Source organism: Bombus pascuorum, chromosome 9 (genome assembly GCF_905332965.1).
Source record: "Bombus pascuorum chromosome 9, iyBomPasc1.1, whole genome shotgun sequence".
In the NCBI taxonomy this organism is placed as follows: domain Eukaryota; kingdom Metazoa; phylum Arthropoda; class Insecta; order Hymenoptera; family Apidae; genus Bombus; species Bombus pascuorum.
In genome coordinates, this window is record NC_083496.1 from 2,556,781 (window position 1) to 2,572,229 (window position 15,449).

General features: G+C 39.0%; 1 protein-coding gene across 2 annotated transcripts in view; it reads left to right on the plus strand.

Annotated features, from left to right (window-relative positions):
• Positions 1-9,921, plus strand: part of LOC132910272 (protein stum) — a 28,007-nt gene extending 18,086 nt beyond the window's left edge. For both annotated transcript variants that reach the window (XM_060965830.1, XM_060965831.1), the window contains exons 5-9: positions 7,236-7,487; positions 7,659-7,875; positions 8,117-8,243; positions 8,339-8,533; positions 8,885-9,921. In XM_060965830.1, coding sequence (XP_060821813.1) covers positions 7,236-7,487; positions 7,659-7,875; positions 8,117-8,243; positions 8,339-8,533; positions 8,885-9,012 — 919 coding nt within the window. In that variant the 3' untranslated portion in view covers positions 9,013-9,921. The remainder of the gene's footprint in view (positions 1-7,235; positions 7,488-7,658; positions 7,876-8,116; positions 8,244-8,338; positions 8,534-8,884) is intronic.
• Positions 9,922-15,449: the final 5,528 nt, after the last annotated feature.

Here is a 15,449-nt window from a genome sequence, read left to right on the forward strand (position 1 = left end):
TGTTAGCAGAACCAAAAAATCGACGCGGACTACGCGGCTACGTGGATTGACCGACGAGCGTTAAGCATCGCGTGCGGCCAAGGTCGAGCTCCAATTATACCTGTGTATTTCACTCACAGCTGCCACCCTCTTTGAATCCGTGTTTCTTCGTGCACACGGCTCCTCCATCCGGACGTTCGTCGCTCCAGCGACACGCATGGTTGGCATCGTGATTTTTGAATCAGCTGGAAATAAGAGGAGACTGAAGGGTTGCGTGACACGGAGATGAACTAGCCCTTCGTGTTTGGCCTACTTTCGCGCGACATTGACGTCAAACTGTTGGTCATTTATGATACCGTTTACCTGAACTCTATATTTGTTCGCCTTCTTAATTGGTTTTTGTAAACAGCTATTTTTGTACTGTTGTTAATTACAATAGAACGTTGTGTATGGTATATCGAGTTTGATAAAATTGGATGTTTATGTGGCAGGTTTAAAGGGACAAAGGTGTTACACTGTTAACGTTGTATCGTTGCCGTGACTATGTAGCAGTTGTATAGGGATGAATAGCGCAATTTGTATCCCTGTAAATTGACTCTATTTGATTTCCACTTGAATAAATCCTGTGGTGGGTAATCTTGTTTCAAACGACCTTTATCGATCAATTAAATTTCATAGTATTCTCGTGAAATTAGTCTGTTTAGACGACAGGATCGTTAGGGTTGATTTTTCCAACGAGGGCAAGAAAGATCGTCTATTGATCCGAATAATGGTCGACTGTTAGTTTATTACATTTACAACTATTTAGATCGTTGTCGACGTAGATTCTTAAACTTTTTACTGTTTCGGTATGAAAGAGATATTCAAACGGGTTATACGATTTCTATGTTCTAAAAGTTTCTAAATCGTTCTCGCTCGATAGATATTTATTCGGAATATTTGTTTCGAAACGGAATTGTTTGTCGATGATAAATTGCCGATAAAAGTGTTATTCGCAATTCGACGTGAAGTTATTATAGCACAAAATATATTTCTAATTATCAGACGTCGGCCGAAACTAATATAACTGTAACACACATACATACAGAATCGAGTAATTCTTTTCCATTTCATTTCTCTCACAAGCGGCAATTGCGAATTTAATTCCGAGAAGTCACGTAATTTGACGAATTCATCGATCACCTGCAGTTTGTTCCAATTTTTTATTTAAATAGCAAAACATACTATTTCGTCGCTAATGTTCGCGAGTGGATTCGCATTCGAAGATCCGATTTCGCGTGAGAAATGAATGGAAACGCGGGGTTCGGTACGCGAAACCGCAGAGTCATCGATTGTTTACTAGAATTTGCAATGCGATTAGGTTTTAGCCCCTATTTATGTTAATTCGCCTCGTTCCCGCGTTAACTGTCGGTCACGTAACGTAAAATTAGCCACGGTACGTGTAATTTCACTGCTTTCTTTCTTACAGTACACATAAACGAATGTACTTTCCGACTTCCTTGGAAATTTATTCGATTTTACCATAGACTCGTCCATGGATTAGATTTTCACACAAAGGTAAATTGTCGTTGGTCAACAAGAATTTTTCACGAATTTGTCTTGAAAATAGAACGAAAATATCTATTTCGAAATGATTACATTTTTCTTCTTAAATCGTTACGTATTGTCTGATTATATTTTTCTGTGGATAGAAATTTAACTATGTAACGCGAAAGAACGTTCTTTCGGCTGTGAGTGAATGGAACATCCAAGGCACGAACGTATTTCACAAACCTTATAAAAATACTTCTTTCTGAGTTTCTATTCTTTTTCTATTTTTTCAGATCCAATTTCTTTTGCCAAGAGAAAGTCGAAGAAAGTCGCGGTGAATTCTCTTTCTGTTTCTGCTTTACGTTAATTAAGGAGGAACATCGAGTTGCATAATTGAAATACGTTATCTCGTTTCACCTGGTTCCTAACAGTTGCGCAAAGTTCACAAAGGAAAAGAGCAATTAAAGAGATACATCGCGGTCGTTTCGTTTTCTAATATATCACGAAGGTATCCCCTGTTTCCTTTCTATTCAATTTTGATGCTGTTTGTAACTCCCAGTCCGGTTAACTCCGCTCGTGTTAGCGTAATCCGACTGGTTCGGTTAAGCAAACAATTAACGCGGAGAAAGCGCGCCTCTCGTCTTTGCGAAATTTTTAGAAACAGCTCGCACGTAGAATTACGCTTCTAACCTCATTGTGAATGCTACTTTCAACGAAACTTTTCATTTCTCATTCCTGTATTCCAACGATTTTTGTAATTTAATCGTTGAAAGTTATCGCGGCTCAAAACCCTCCTTAACGTAGACGTAAATTTCTTTATTTTAAAAATCAAACAAATGCAATTGAATTCTTCTGCTTCTGTGCGAAATCCAGAGCTACGAAAATGCACAGCATGCATAATACGCAAAAAGGTACAAAACGTGTAAATTAACGTACTCCTCGTGACATTCAGTGACGTAAATCCTCAAGATATAAATTTCTATAAAAGCTTGCAGTCTACGAATTATATTGCGTTGGTATTAAAAGAAAAAAATTCCATTCGCAACTTTCACGGAAAATAATATAAAAGATTCTGAATTTATTCGGTCGCAAGGGAATCGGAGAGTCTGTTAAAAATTCTAAGACAAAGTACACAGGATTAACGGCCTAGTTTCCAGGACAAAACGATGGCGAATCGCTGGTTTTGTCGGGCGCCACCGACAATTCTCCGCTCGCGACCAAGTGAAAGTAATAACAAGGTAATCATGTGGCTGAAAGTTCCTCGGAGGGTTAATGACGTCCTGGTTCGCGTACTGTATAAACTTTTAACTGCACGATTTTGGCGGTTCCGTGTCGTAATCGCTATGTGAATCGCTGCGCGGCTACGGTACGAACTTTCTGCCCGGGGCTGTGCCAACTTTTAATGGTTTTGCTTAACGCGTTGTACATCGATGGCCCGACAACCGTGTTGCACGCGTTCCATCCGCGTTGTCAGCAAATTTTCAGACAGATGTAGCTAACACGTCCGTGAACAGCTTTCATCGTAGTGGGTCTAATTGTGATACGCGTAATTAACTTTCCGAGACTGCACGTGAAAGCGAGTGAATCTTCTAATAATAACAACGAAAACGATCGAATCTTTTTATGAACAAATTTTAACGACAGAAATTGATGTTTCTTCCGCGAGAAATATATTCTCGTACGTGTAAAATATCGTAGCTTGAATATGCGAAAATCAGTGACTATAACAGATGGATTATTGCGAAGCCTGGTAATTTATTATGTAACGTGACACAAAAATTTCTTACTTTACGAATTTATTCTTGTTATTTTATCTTATTTGCTTTAATCTTACCTGTCTATCGTTGCATTATTCCGACTTATCAGTACATCAAATTACACATTTACGATAATTGCGCTGCTTTCTAGATTACAAACTACGAGCAAATGTTCAACGAATCGTAACGTCTTTCTTCTCGTCAATTAGTAGCTTTTACGAAAACATATTTTAGTCCTTCGATATGAGAACATTTACTTTATCGGTTCTCGCATCTGCACCTTATAATCTCGCGATAACACAACGTAGAACGTTAACACAACAGAGATACGTCAAGCAAATTATTTTTCCGCGGTGCAACTTTTATTGAGACTAATCTCAGAGATAATTTACATTTACTCCGCCTGTCGAGAGGTTTTATTTCGATTTGTTCGTTGCACGTAAACGGTCTGATCTGCAACTTTGTATTATGTTGTTCAACGTTCAGTGTCTCCTACGAGGTTCCCGAAAAGGATTAGGAAAATCGAATGCACTCGTATTTAGGATTTTTATGGCGCTACGTGACCGAGTTTAGTACATCAGAACGCGCAGAATACAACGTTACATCAGATTTCGCATAATTCTCAGCACCGCATAATGATATGTTTTCTTACGTCATGGTTCCACAACTCGCCGTATCGAAACATAGCTGTTATCGTTTATGTTTTACGATCACGTAGAATTTTATTTTGGGATCGGCGATCGATCATAAAAAATTTCACGCTAAGAAAATGTTCTTTGCATAACAATTGTATCTCGGAAGTGCGATGTGCAGCCTCGACGAAGTTTTGAACCAAGCGGTGACACGTTTGACAGCATTTTACAAAGGCTTCGTCCGTCTCTCATTTTCCTAATTTAACCAACTCGTTCTTCGATATCAAATTGAGAATACCGATTCGTGAAATTGCTATAAGAGACGAATTCAGAGGAGAACAGCAACGTAGAAACTTTTTTAACGATACGAGGAATTCTGTTTTACTTCTTGGATTCTTTTCTGCCGGTGTTAAAAAGTCTTCGAATTGATCTTAAACGAACTTTTTAAAGGAGAAAGTTCGCGTCAGATCCCTCAGGGTCTGCCGAGTAAAAGTAAAGTTCGCACGCACATTTCGCAAGGGTAACTCGCGGGTGAAAATGGACGCAATTAAAAACTTGGCGCGATTGAAACTTTCGTCGCGGATCTACGTCTTGCGTTATCACGCGTCCATGGGTAATCGTAACACCGACATTTCGCAATTACGATCCTCCTTAACAGATCCATCTTCGTTCATGCGAAAGAAACAAAGTACAAGACAGTCGTTAAAAGAGCGGGGTTGGTCGACGAAGAGGAAACGGATGGTCAAACGAAAGAGCCAACTACAAAGTAATAACTTCCTGAAGAAAGCGACGAATCATCTGCATGAGGATCGATGATCGTTGAATTCTTTTGCACAAAATGCGACATAAACGAGAAAAGGAGCTGAATCGTCGAATGCATGAAATCGGATAAAAAAGTCAAACTCGCATATCCATCAAAAAATAACACATCTCTAAAGAAAACGATGAAACGAACCTAAGCGACCGACGTTCTTCGAAGCCAAAGAAACCGAAACAACCAAACAAACCGTAAAGGAGAAAGGGAAAGAGAGTCACAAATAATCGAGTCACGAGAGCGCCATGCGAATAAGAAGAAAAGAGGAAATCCCCGTGGAAAGGAGGGAGGAGGAAAGTGGTCGCGTGGGCGCCTTGAAAAAAAAAAAAAGACGGCGATGTTAAGGTAAAGAACTTCAGCGTGGCCGGTATCGATTTCGCGGTCAACCGAAGCAAATCGCGTTGTGGCTGGTCTCCTGTACGTGTAAGTAATGCAGTGTCGGTGGCGAAGGAGAAAATCTTTGCGTGACCGGCTCGCTGGCCAGCAACGACTCGGCCACCCTCTTTGCCTCGCCACCCTTCGTCCTCCGAGGTCCGTCCAACCCCCGAAGACTGCGGCACCTGCAATCTTCGTGCGACACACGAGCCGAACCGCGATGCTCGTTCGCCGGCTTGAACCTCGCACAGAACTCGCCGTAGAATTTCTTCACGCGTACTCGTGTTCCTTTCGTATCGATCCACGAACCTCGAGATCATCCTCCGTTGTTATCTTCGTTCCCGTCTCGCCGTGAATTCGCCGCGTTTCCGCTCGGCTATCGATCACCACATCGTCCCGTTGTACTTTAGACGGTTCAACGAAGAACGAGTAGAACTACGAACAGAGCAGGTAAGATATTTCTCTTCCGCGTACGTTCAACCTTTTGGTGATTGGCGAAGGGACTCGCGGATACTCGAAACGGAGAGTGGTAACACGTGAGAATTTGACGCGCGTTGTTCCATCGGTGATCGATGGGCTCTTCGCGTAATATCCTGTTGCGTAGATTTATTGCAAGTGTGAATTCGTGGACGAACGGGTTGGAAATCGATCGACGTTTGCATCGTTTTGTAGTGGAAATGGAGGAGGTTCGATTTCGAGGTTGATACAGAGAGACGTGATTAATTGCGGAGGTTCTATGGAAAGACGTAGGTGAAATGGTAGTTAACGGATAGATAATTCATTAAATCGCATACACAGGATGTTTTTAATATTCTTTATGATGCCATTGACAGTCGTTCTTTCATTCTTGTGCCTTCGCTCGATCGAATACAGTTTAGTTTTTGAGTGGTTGCAGAAGTGTTATTGATAATTTGTTACTTTTGTAGTTCTTCGATTTTAAAAGTAGGTTTCTCGAGAATAAATTTGCACGGAGGAAGAATCTTCACGTTAAAACGAATCGAATTTACCGAGAACGCTTCAGCGTATGCGTGTCTCGTGCGCGGCGAACGTGTCTGACCAGCGCGGTATACATTCACTGGGAAACACTCGATGTCATCAGCACAGTGGAACACGCTCGCTCCAAATGTTGCCATTATAGGCTACAAATATATGTAAATAATCAGACTGCGGACATTTTTGCGTTTACAGATGGCTGTAAAAATATATGAAATATTCAAAGTAAATATTCGCTATAATATTTAGCGAGCAAATCTCTATTTAAGTTTGTCTACAGACATAAAATTGCATGAACACCCACGGATTGAACGTTACTATTAATAAATTCCTACGACGTATAAAAAGAAGAAACGCTATTTTTCAGAGCGCTAGTACAAAAATTGCATTCGCGTTAAATATTAACTGTCCTGGTATTAGATCGAAACTGTATTCAACCTTCCAATTCTAAAACCTACACGGGAAGAAGAACCGGTATCGCACACAGTTTTAAAATATCATTTAAAACCATTCTAAATATCACCTAGCCTAATACCGACAAATCAGTCAACTTCGGAAATCTCTCTGATCCCCAAGCGCATAAAAAGAGAAGAATCAATATCTTGCACGGTGTTGATCTTACATTAGGTTGTCCGAGAAGTGTCTTTCTTTTACAGCAAACATGAAACCTAATCTGTCGAACGTTGTGATCTTTATTTTGACCGAACAAAATGGATCGTACGTAATTCGATAAAATAATATAAAACGTAAAACGTGCATCGATTATTTCTTTATAAAACGAAAGAAACATTTCGGACGACCTAATATAATACACCATGTCGCTCGCAATATCGACAAAGTCCAGTCAAAGTCGAAGGAAACAAAAAACTACTAATTCGAAAATTAAACAGCATTCGATCCCATTCACCAATTTCATCCTGCGGAATCAACTTCACCTCGACCTACATTCAGCCTCTCGCGAATATCCTTGAAGAATACGACGGCTGCCAGGTGGAAAGTAGCGCTGGTCTCGTTCGTTTGATCGCGTCACGATCCATCGACGCCTGTCATTCTCTTCTTAATCGACGCCGAAGGCCCCTTTATCGCGCGGAATCGATCGAACAGCCGTTTTTAATAATGCTAACAGCACGGGGCGCGGCTGCCCTTCGATTACAGGGTACTGGCAGCGGCGAACGGCGTTGGTGAACGTGCCCCTGACAGGCTTCTTACACGCTGGAAGAGATCCCTGAGTCGTTGCTGCGAGTGTTGTCCGAGAATGAGGTGCTTGGCGTGTCGTACGGATCCCAAGGGTCTTACCTGGCCCGGAAACCACGCCAGGAGCACTACGTTAGTGAACAGGAACGAGCAACCCCTGGCAAGGGACAATGTGCCTGCTGGTTGTTGGCCTAAATTCAAGAATAGATGCAGGTACGAGAGCTATGGTCTTTTTTTATCGTTTTGGATATTCTTGAGGGAGATTCTTTACATCAAATTGAATTATAGAATGTGGAAATATCAGAGCGATCAAGATGATTATTATTATTAATTCTATTTGATTATTAGATTATCAAATTGTGATATTTGTCTTGCTTGTATTAGATGCAAACGACTGAAGGAAATGAAATGTTGCTCAAAAAGATCAAGAGTCGCGCCGGCCGAGGCTACAGTCTGCTGTCCCCCGGAAAGAAGATTCGGCGCTATTTGCCGCCGTTTGTTCGGCAACTGCAAATGCAAGCGGAACGCTGATGCAGAACACGCAAGAAACATACGTGCCAAGCACAGTCTTACCAGCGTAGCACCGCCCCCGTTATCGGAGGTAACGCACGAATGAAAAATAAAACAGCAGCGAGTAACCGGAAGATTTAAATTTAAAATTCAGAATTTTAATAAAAGATATTAGACTCTTAAGTTTGAAATTTACAATTTTAATAAGAGATATTAAACTCTAAACTTGTACATTTTAATACGAGATATTAAATCCTTAAATTTTAAATTCTAATAAAAATTCAAATATCGATGTCGTCTAACGATTCTATTTTCTTTCTATCCAACCATAGGAACCAAAAGCTAAAATACCGGATGTCCTGGTGGAGCACAATTCCCTGATGCGTGGCGCTATTCCTTGTCTGCCAGTTCCTCTTGCTTGGTTTTGTCTCGTGTGGAACGTTCTACTGCCTGGCTCTGGTAAGTAATATCTTATCGGTTAAAAGAAAAAGAAAAGAAAAAGAACAAGAAAATTTCTAAATGAAAGAATAAAATGGAAAAACGTTATATTTCAGGCACGGTATGGAGTGGGATTTTCAATTTGTGCGCCGGGCAACCGAGATTCTCAGCGGTAGCTGGAGTGAAGTCGAGACTAGGCGCGTTCGTTGTGAACCTGATGGTCGGGGTGGGTCAATTATTCACCGTTTTATTCTGCCTAGTTGGGTGGGGCTGGAGCATTTGGTGGGGCGTCACTTTGGTCCGTTTAGCGAGTAAGTAATATTAACCATCGATCCAAAATCAACTGAATCGTTCCGTGGTAGATAAACCAAGGAATTTCGTGTTCTCTTAATGAGTCATAATTCAGTCGTGGAAAAAATATGATGTCCACGTTAAAAATGGATTTAACCTCGTTCTTTCCAAGAAGGAGCAACCACTTTCCGAGATAAGAGAAAATTAAACTTCTATAATTTAACGTGTGATTCGCTTAAAGAACTCTATTTTCTCTCGTCGCTTCTCTTCCTCGTAACGTTACCTATAATTGAACTTTAGAATAGAATAACTAGATTTGACAAGGTGCAGTTATTTTTATTTTAGATAAATAAATGTTTTTGTTTTTGAAGGGAAGTACAAGAGGTTCAAGGCTTCCGAAGCAGCCAACAACGATCCGGAAGCGAGGGGTGGAGAAGCAGCGGCTCTGCCCCCCGGTGTACCGAGTCATGTGTTGAGAGGGGTGGAACGGGCGCGATAACCGAAGTCCTCGCCAACGGATTCCGCGGGAACGTTTTTATATTTCGTCTTAGCGATTCTTCACTACGTGCCTTCCCGAAAGCTGCGAACAGAAAACGAAACTTTTTTTCGCTTGGTGGACTCGTACGCTAAGGATCCGTTTGAAACAAAAGAGAAGAAAAAAATAGAAAAGCGAAGAATTTTTTCCACGGTCCATAGATTATTGTACTTTTACCAAATCGTAAGAAATACATCGGACGACGCATGTAGCTTTGTTTCGCGGTAAATGAAATTCGAGGCAATTTTCTCGTCGAAAAATTAATTCGCGAAAGGAGAATAACATTGGTACAGAAACATAAAAATGGAAAAGAAAACACAGAGAAGAAATAAAAAACGACGTTACGTGGTTGTTCGCGATCGAGGAACGAAACGAAGTTCTCGGAAATTAATCGCTTTCAGTGAAAGCATACCTATTCGTGGCGTTCTTTCAAAATGTACTCGTTGCGTCGAACGGAAATTGCTTTTTATTTTCGCTCGTCCTTTCTTCCGTACTCACAGCGACGATACAGCGTTTTTAGTCTTTTCTTTTTTTCTTTTTCTCCATTTATTGTATTTTTATTCCGAAATGAGAACGTCGAACAAACGTTTCGCGGTAGAAATCAAAGAAGAAAGACAAAGCATATGACCTTACTCTCTCTCTCTCTCTCTCTTTCTCTTCCTCTCTCTCTCTCAGTCTCGTTCAAAGGTATTTTTCTTCCCTACGTCGATGGAATAAATACGTTTTGAAAAAACGCACTTTATATTTTTACAAGCGCAACACATATTATATGTATACATACATTCATATATTCAACTATCCGACTTATTCAACTTACAACTAAAAATCCTTGTAAATATGAAAATATATTACTTACATCGGTTTTTAATCTAATCGCTGCTTCTGGAATTGTTCCCTCCTTTATATCCCTTAATCGCAGTGTAGAGAAGATTCTATGGTATTTTCTTTCTTTTTTCTTTTTTTATCATTTTCAACTATAGACAATAGCATATGCTTTAGTACAATATCCGATTATTGTCGCAGTGAATTTTTCGTTCGAAGACTATATAAGCTTCTAGCGATCATCTGGAAAGTTTATTTAAGAATTACATTTAGCAAAAGCATCGTAGGAACGTGTCCTACTTAGCATAGTGACGATTTAAAACAGATTTCCTGTGTGTTGCGTTTCGTCTGAATAATCCGTTGCAGTGTCGTGTGTTGTGGTCTAGTCCTGTGTAGTATAACTTTTCAGACGTGTAATTCGTATTGAAAACGTTCTAAACACTTAGTCCGATTATTTCAATTCCATGGTGTCCAATCGTTTCGAACTTCAACTTGAAAATTTGAGAAATATTGCATTTCAGAACCGCAACTCTACATCAAAAATTCAAAAAGCTGGAATTTTAACTTCCAATATTCTCGGCTCTCAACTTTCAAATTCCAAATCGTTTGTTTGGAAAATTTCGTGGCAGATTATCCGAAGGATGCAGATGTCTTATACTTTTTCTTCAAGGACCGTTCCATTAACATAAACTCAATAGGATATTTCCATACGAAACCACGCGCGAAATGGATCTTCTGGTCGTAACACCACAGAATCGGACTGGTTCTTTTGAATTAATTAAACAATTTCCAATGGATAACCGTGCGTAATCACTGCATGCGACAATGTAAAACGTGGAAACGAGAACATCGATGGATGTTCGGTGGTTGATTTTCGTGCGACAGAAGAAGACAAGACACATAACGGTCGACCGTTGAAAACGTGCGCATGCTTGCGGCCAAGATCTAGCGAATAAACTACTAATAAAAGCTCGCGCGAATCGATTGCATGCACAAGCAGCTCTATTTCAAGCAGTCCTTATCAAGATCCCGTTATTTTCGCTTTATCGAAAGACTCGCCCGGCCCAGTCTAGTTTCTTTCAACGTTTTACGCGTTTCATCGCGATAGATACGCTCGCAGTTTGTCACCCTTAACGCGCAAATGTTTATCATGTTGATAGATGGTCGAATGGTCGAATCGATGTGACTTGGTGTGGAGATCAGTTCAAAAAAAAAAAAAAAAAAAAAAAAAGAAAGAAAAAATAAAATGATCGTGTATCGTGTTAGGAGAATTTGATGGTTTTAATCAAACAATACATATATTTGTATGGTATAATTTTTTTAATAAGACCGTCTATGATAAACCGTGGATCGGTATCGTTGGGTCGCGAATGACCTGTAACTGTTTGCGCTAGATTACTCGGTTTTAAAGTTCATTTCGTTCTAGTTTGTACGCTATATTTTACTAAAGATCATTAATGTCATTTATCGTGTAAAATATAGGATACGAATTGAAATTAGGTGCTCCAATTTCATTCGGATGCTTCTGATTAGATAATCCAATTCAAACTTTTACGATCATTTATAACAATGTCAGTTGATGGTTAAATAAAGGATTAAATTTTAGATTACTTTTCCTCTTAATAACTTTAAACTCAAATTAAAATTAAATACGTTTTGTTGAAGCAATTTCGAAAGTAATATTCGTAAGAAAGAAAGCATAATCGGATTAAAGAACATTTTTCTTTAAGCATTGGATGAATTTGTAATTTGTTTCGACCAACACCGTACACGGGAAGTCACACGCGATCGTATGGAAATTCGATGTAATTTGTGGCAACGTTTTAAGCAATAAAGTGTTGGGATTTGTCGCGTATTTCCACTGGGGAATTGCACGAGTCATCTTATCGTGGTGTTTGCGCAATGATATTACGCGAAAATTGAAACACAACGTTGTTTCCACGACTTTGCGCCACTTTGCTCTCGCCTTGGGAATTGTCAACGAAAAATAGAACAGTTGGAATTATGTGAGGCGCGTTGCATTGTATTCCTTTGTCTGCAAGCTGGTGGTGATTATGTGACAAAGATAGCGTAATTCAGTGTTGAAATTCTCAAAGGAAAATGTCGAGAATTAATCTGTTTGGGTTTCATTCGGAACTATTTATTTTCTTGGCTTTTCTACGGATTAGCAAGGAATATCTGTGAAGGATTTTCACGTTTCCTCTTGTTGTCGTCTCATATGGGAAATCGTGGGAATAAAATAGAACTAAAAGTTGTATTCGTAAATGACAAGTTAAATATTTATACTTGACGATGGAAAGTATTCGTTCGATGAAATTTCGTAACGAAACAATGACATTTGCACATCCGGTTGTAACAAACGTACGATAAATTAAAAAAAGAAAATATTTGCTCGTAAAATATATGACGATCGACGGAACGAATAGGAGCGAAATTTTCTCGATAAATTCGTTGTTTTACATTTCGCTTCAAACAACGTTTTCGTGATAATTTAAACTTTCAAATTCAATCCAACTAGATATACAGTATATTATTTTTAAAGCTTTCACATTTAAAACTTAATATTATCTATTTCGACAATTGCTCACGGAAATGATAAAAAGTATCTACGAACCGCGAACTTCAACACGATTGAATCGGTCGTTTTGAAAACAGAATAAAAATCAAAAGTTCATCGATTACTCGCGTAACTATGTTTCTAAACAAATAACAATTTGCAAGTAATTTCTGTTCATTTTTTAAATATAAATCTAGCACAAAGAAATAGGAACAAAACTCGATGGAAAATCAGGTCTTTCTCGAAACGATCGATTCCATCCGTCAATCATAAAAAAGTAAACAATAACTTACAATAAACGAGGATCGAAAACAGAAATTAAGAAACCATGGTCGTGAACCGGAGATGGCGATGGTCGACACACGGTATCATTTGCAAATCTCGGAGGGATTAAAATTATTGTATCTTTGAGTAGTAAAGGTATATATATATATACACATATATGCATATAATATGCATGGTATATGGTGTGGGTGTTAATGAATCGAGTCGCTGACGCTGAATATATTGAGTAGTATATGTTTTAATGATGTGACTCCATTAATATGTCAATATGCACAGGTAAATATTTCTTGTTATTATATAATAGAAGTGTTACAGTGTGTAATGTGATACGATAATAAATTTAATAATAATCATATTATAATTAAGAACTTAAAATAACTCTAAAGGGTAAACTACATCACTATCGGCTAGCGACTATTTAGCGATAATAATAGCCTACCATGTCTTTTACTAGCGGCGCTCAGTGAGTGTGCTCTTTTCATTATTCTTTCTTTTTTTTTTTTTTTCAACATACCTTTCATTCTTCTTTCTCTCTCTCCCTTTCTCTCCCACTCTCACATTCTTCCTCTCTCTCTCTTTCTCTCAACGTGTAATTATTATTCCTCTGTGCTCGATGTTCCTTTCGTACCTATGTTGTTCTCTCCCAAATATTCATTTCTTTTCTCTTTTTCTTTCATGTATTTCCTGTAACTCGTCGTTCGTTTCACTGCCTTTTTATCGTGTCCCTTGCAACCTGTCGCTTCTACAAACATCAACCGATTCGTTCCAGCTGCTTTTCACGTCTCTGTCCACGTTTCCTCCGCCTTCTTTCCGCCCGCTCGCGAACGATATACCAGTCCGTATTCCCGGTTTTCCTCGTCGATTACTCTCCCGCATCGTCCGACTATCCTAAAACCGTCCTATCGACGAATCTCTCGCCTACGATTGAAATAGAATGAACAGCGTACGCGAGAAATTCTCCAACGAGTATCTATAATTTAGAATGATTTCTTTAAATACGCGTTTCGTTCGAAATATGCCCGCATCCTTTCAAACTTACATCCGACAAGAAGAACAGCAGAAGACAAACGTTAATAGGGATGATTTCGACAGCGGATTGTGAAAAGCGGTCTTCGTGAACAGAGAGCTCGAAGCAGGCATCGAATTCTCGCGTGTATTTTTTTCTGTTTTCTTTTCTTTTCTTTTTTCTTTTTTTTTTTTTTTGCCTGTTTCTCAATTATAGACACACGTGTACAAGCGTCCCACATACCTCTAGGACCGTGGTGTGTGAGCGTCGAATTCAGTGGATCGGTTGGCGAGATGTTCGCATAAAGAAATGAATGAATGAGTCAGACTGTCGGTGATCTTTTTATACACATACAATACATAATAATCGTATATAAACATGAATGTGCGTGGATCGTGGATGGTTGTGCTGTTGTGTTCAGTGTGTGACGGTCTACGTATTTAGATGAATTTTTTATCTCGTTCTTCCTTATTATTTGTTTTGCTATTTTGCTTGCTTTTTTTTGGTTTCAGTTTCTTTTACTTTATACATGTGTATTCTCTTTGTTGGCGAGTGTACGTTTTATTCAAGTTTCAACGCGATTTGGTTTTTGTTTTTTTTTAATATTTTGTTAAATACAGGCGGCGATGAAACAGGATCGAAAAACGTTAAAAATCGCGTTTGTCGCCTGGTTCATTCCGCCAATAGTTCGTGCCACGATATTCTCTTCCGTGTTTGCCATTTGAACCTAAGGAAAAATCGTCTGGTCGTTCCTCGAGGGCCTCGCGTATCATGACGCGCTACTATTTGCTTTAACGAACGTCTTACAAAGTGCTACCCTGAAGCAGGAGCTCTGTGTCGCGTGAAAATCGCGGATACGATGTGGTCGAAAAGTGCCACTAGAAACGAGTTGTCACATCGTCGCGCGTGACTCTACCCATTTCTAACTTCTTTTAAATATCTTCTTCGATTCTAATAATTATCTCTCTACTACTTTTATTTTACCTTACTTTTTATTTTTTATACCTTAGTTTTTGGTCTCGTGATTTCCTCGTTTGCGACTAGTAACAACCGTTCTAGTGGACTTGGAGTTGGATGATCGAGATGAATTACTACAGGATTGCACGAAACGAAGAGGATACCTCGTGTTCCAATTAAGCTGCTATATAGCTTTGAAAAGCGAATCACGAACGATGCATGTTTTTATTGTTTAGTTTCTTTTTTACGATTTTGTTTATTCTCACCCTCTCTCTCTCTCTCTCACTATCTCTGTGGCTGTTATATTAATTCCTTTTTTATATTTCCCGTTGGTTCTCCCGCTTTACTTTTCTACGATTCTATTTATTCTTCGTTTTGTTCGTTTATTTATATATGTATACGAGTGTGGGAAACGACGCGGCTGGCACACACGACGACGGAAAATTCGGTCGAAAAGGGTAACAATTCCAGAACTAATGGGATTTCAATTATTTATATTTCATAATCAGTTTTTCTATATATATTTTCATTTCTTTTTTTCTTTCATATAGAATCTGTAGATAATACATTCTTGGCAAATCCGAAAAAACTGATTCCAAAATAGGAACAGATCATTGTGCGAACTATGTATACAGGGTGCAAGTTTTGTTTTTTTGTTTTTTTTTTTTAATCTTCCTTCATTTCCGTATGTATCTTTTTTTTTGTTGTTGTTTCTTTCTGTTTCACTGTTTCATTGGCTTTCTTGTTTAATATGTTGTGGGTTATTGTTGCTGT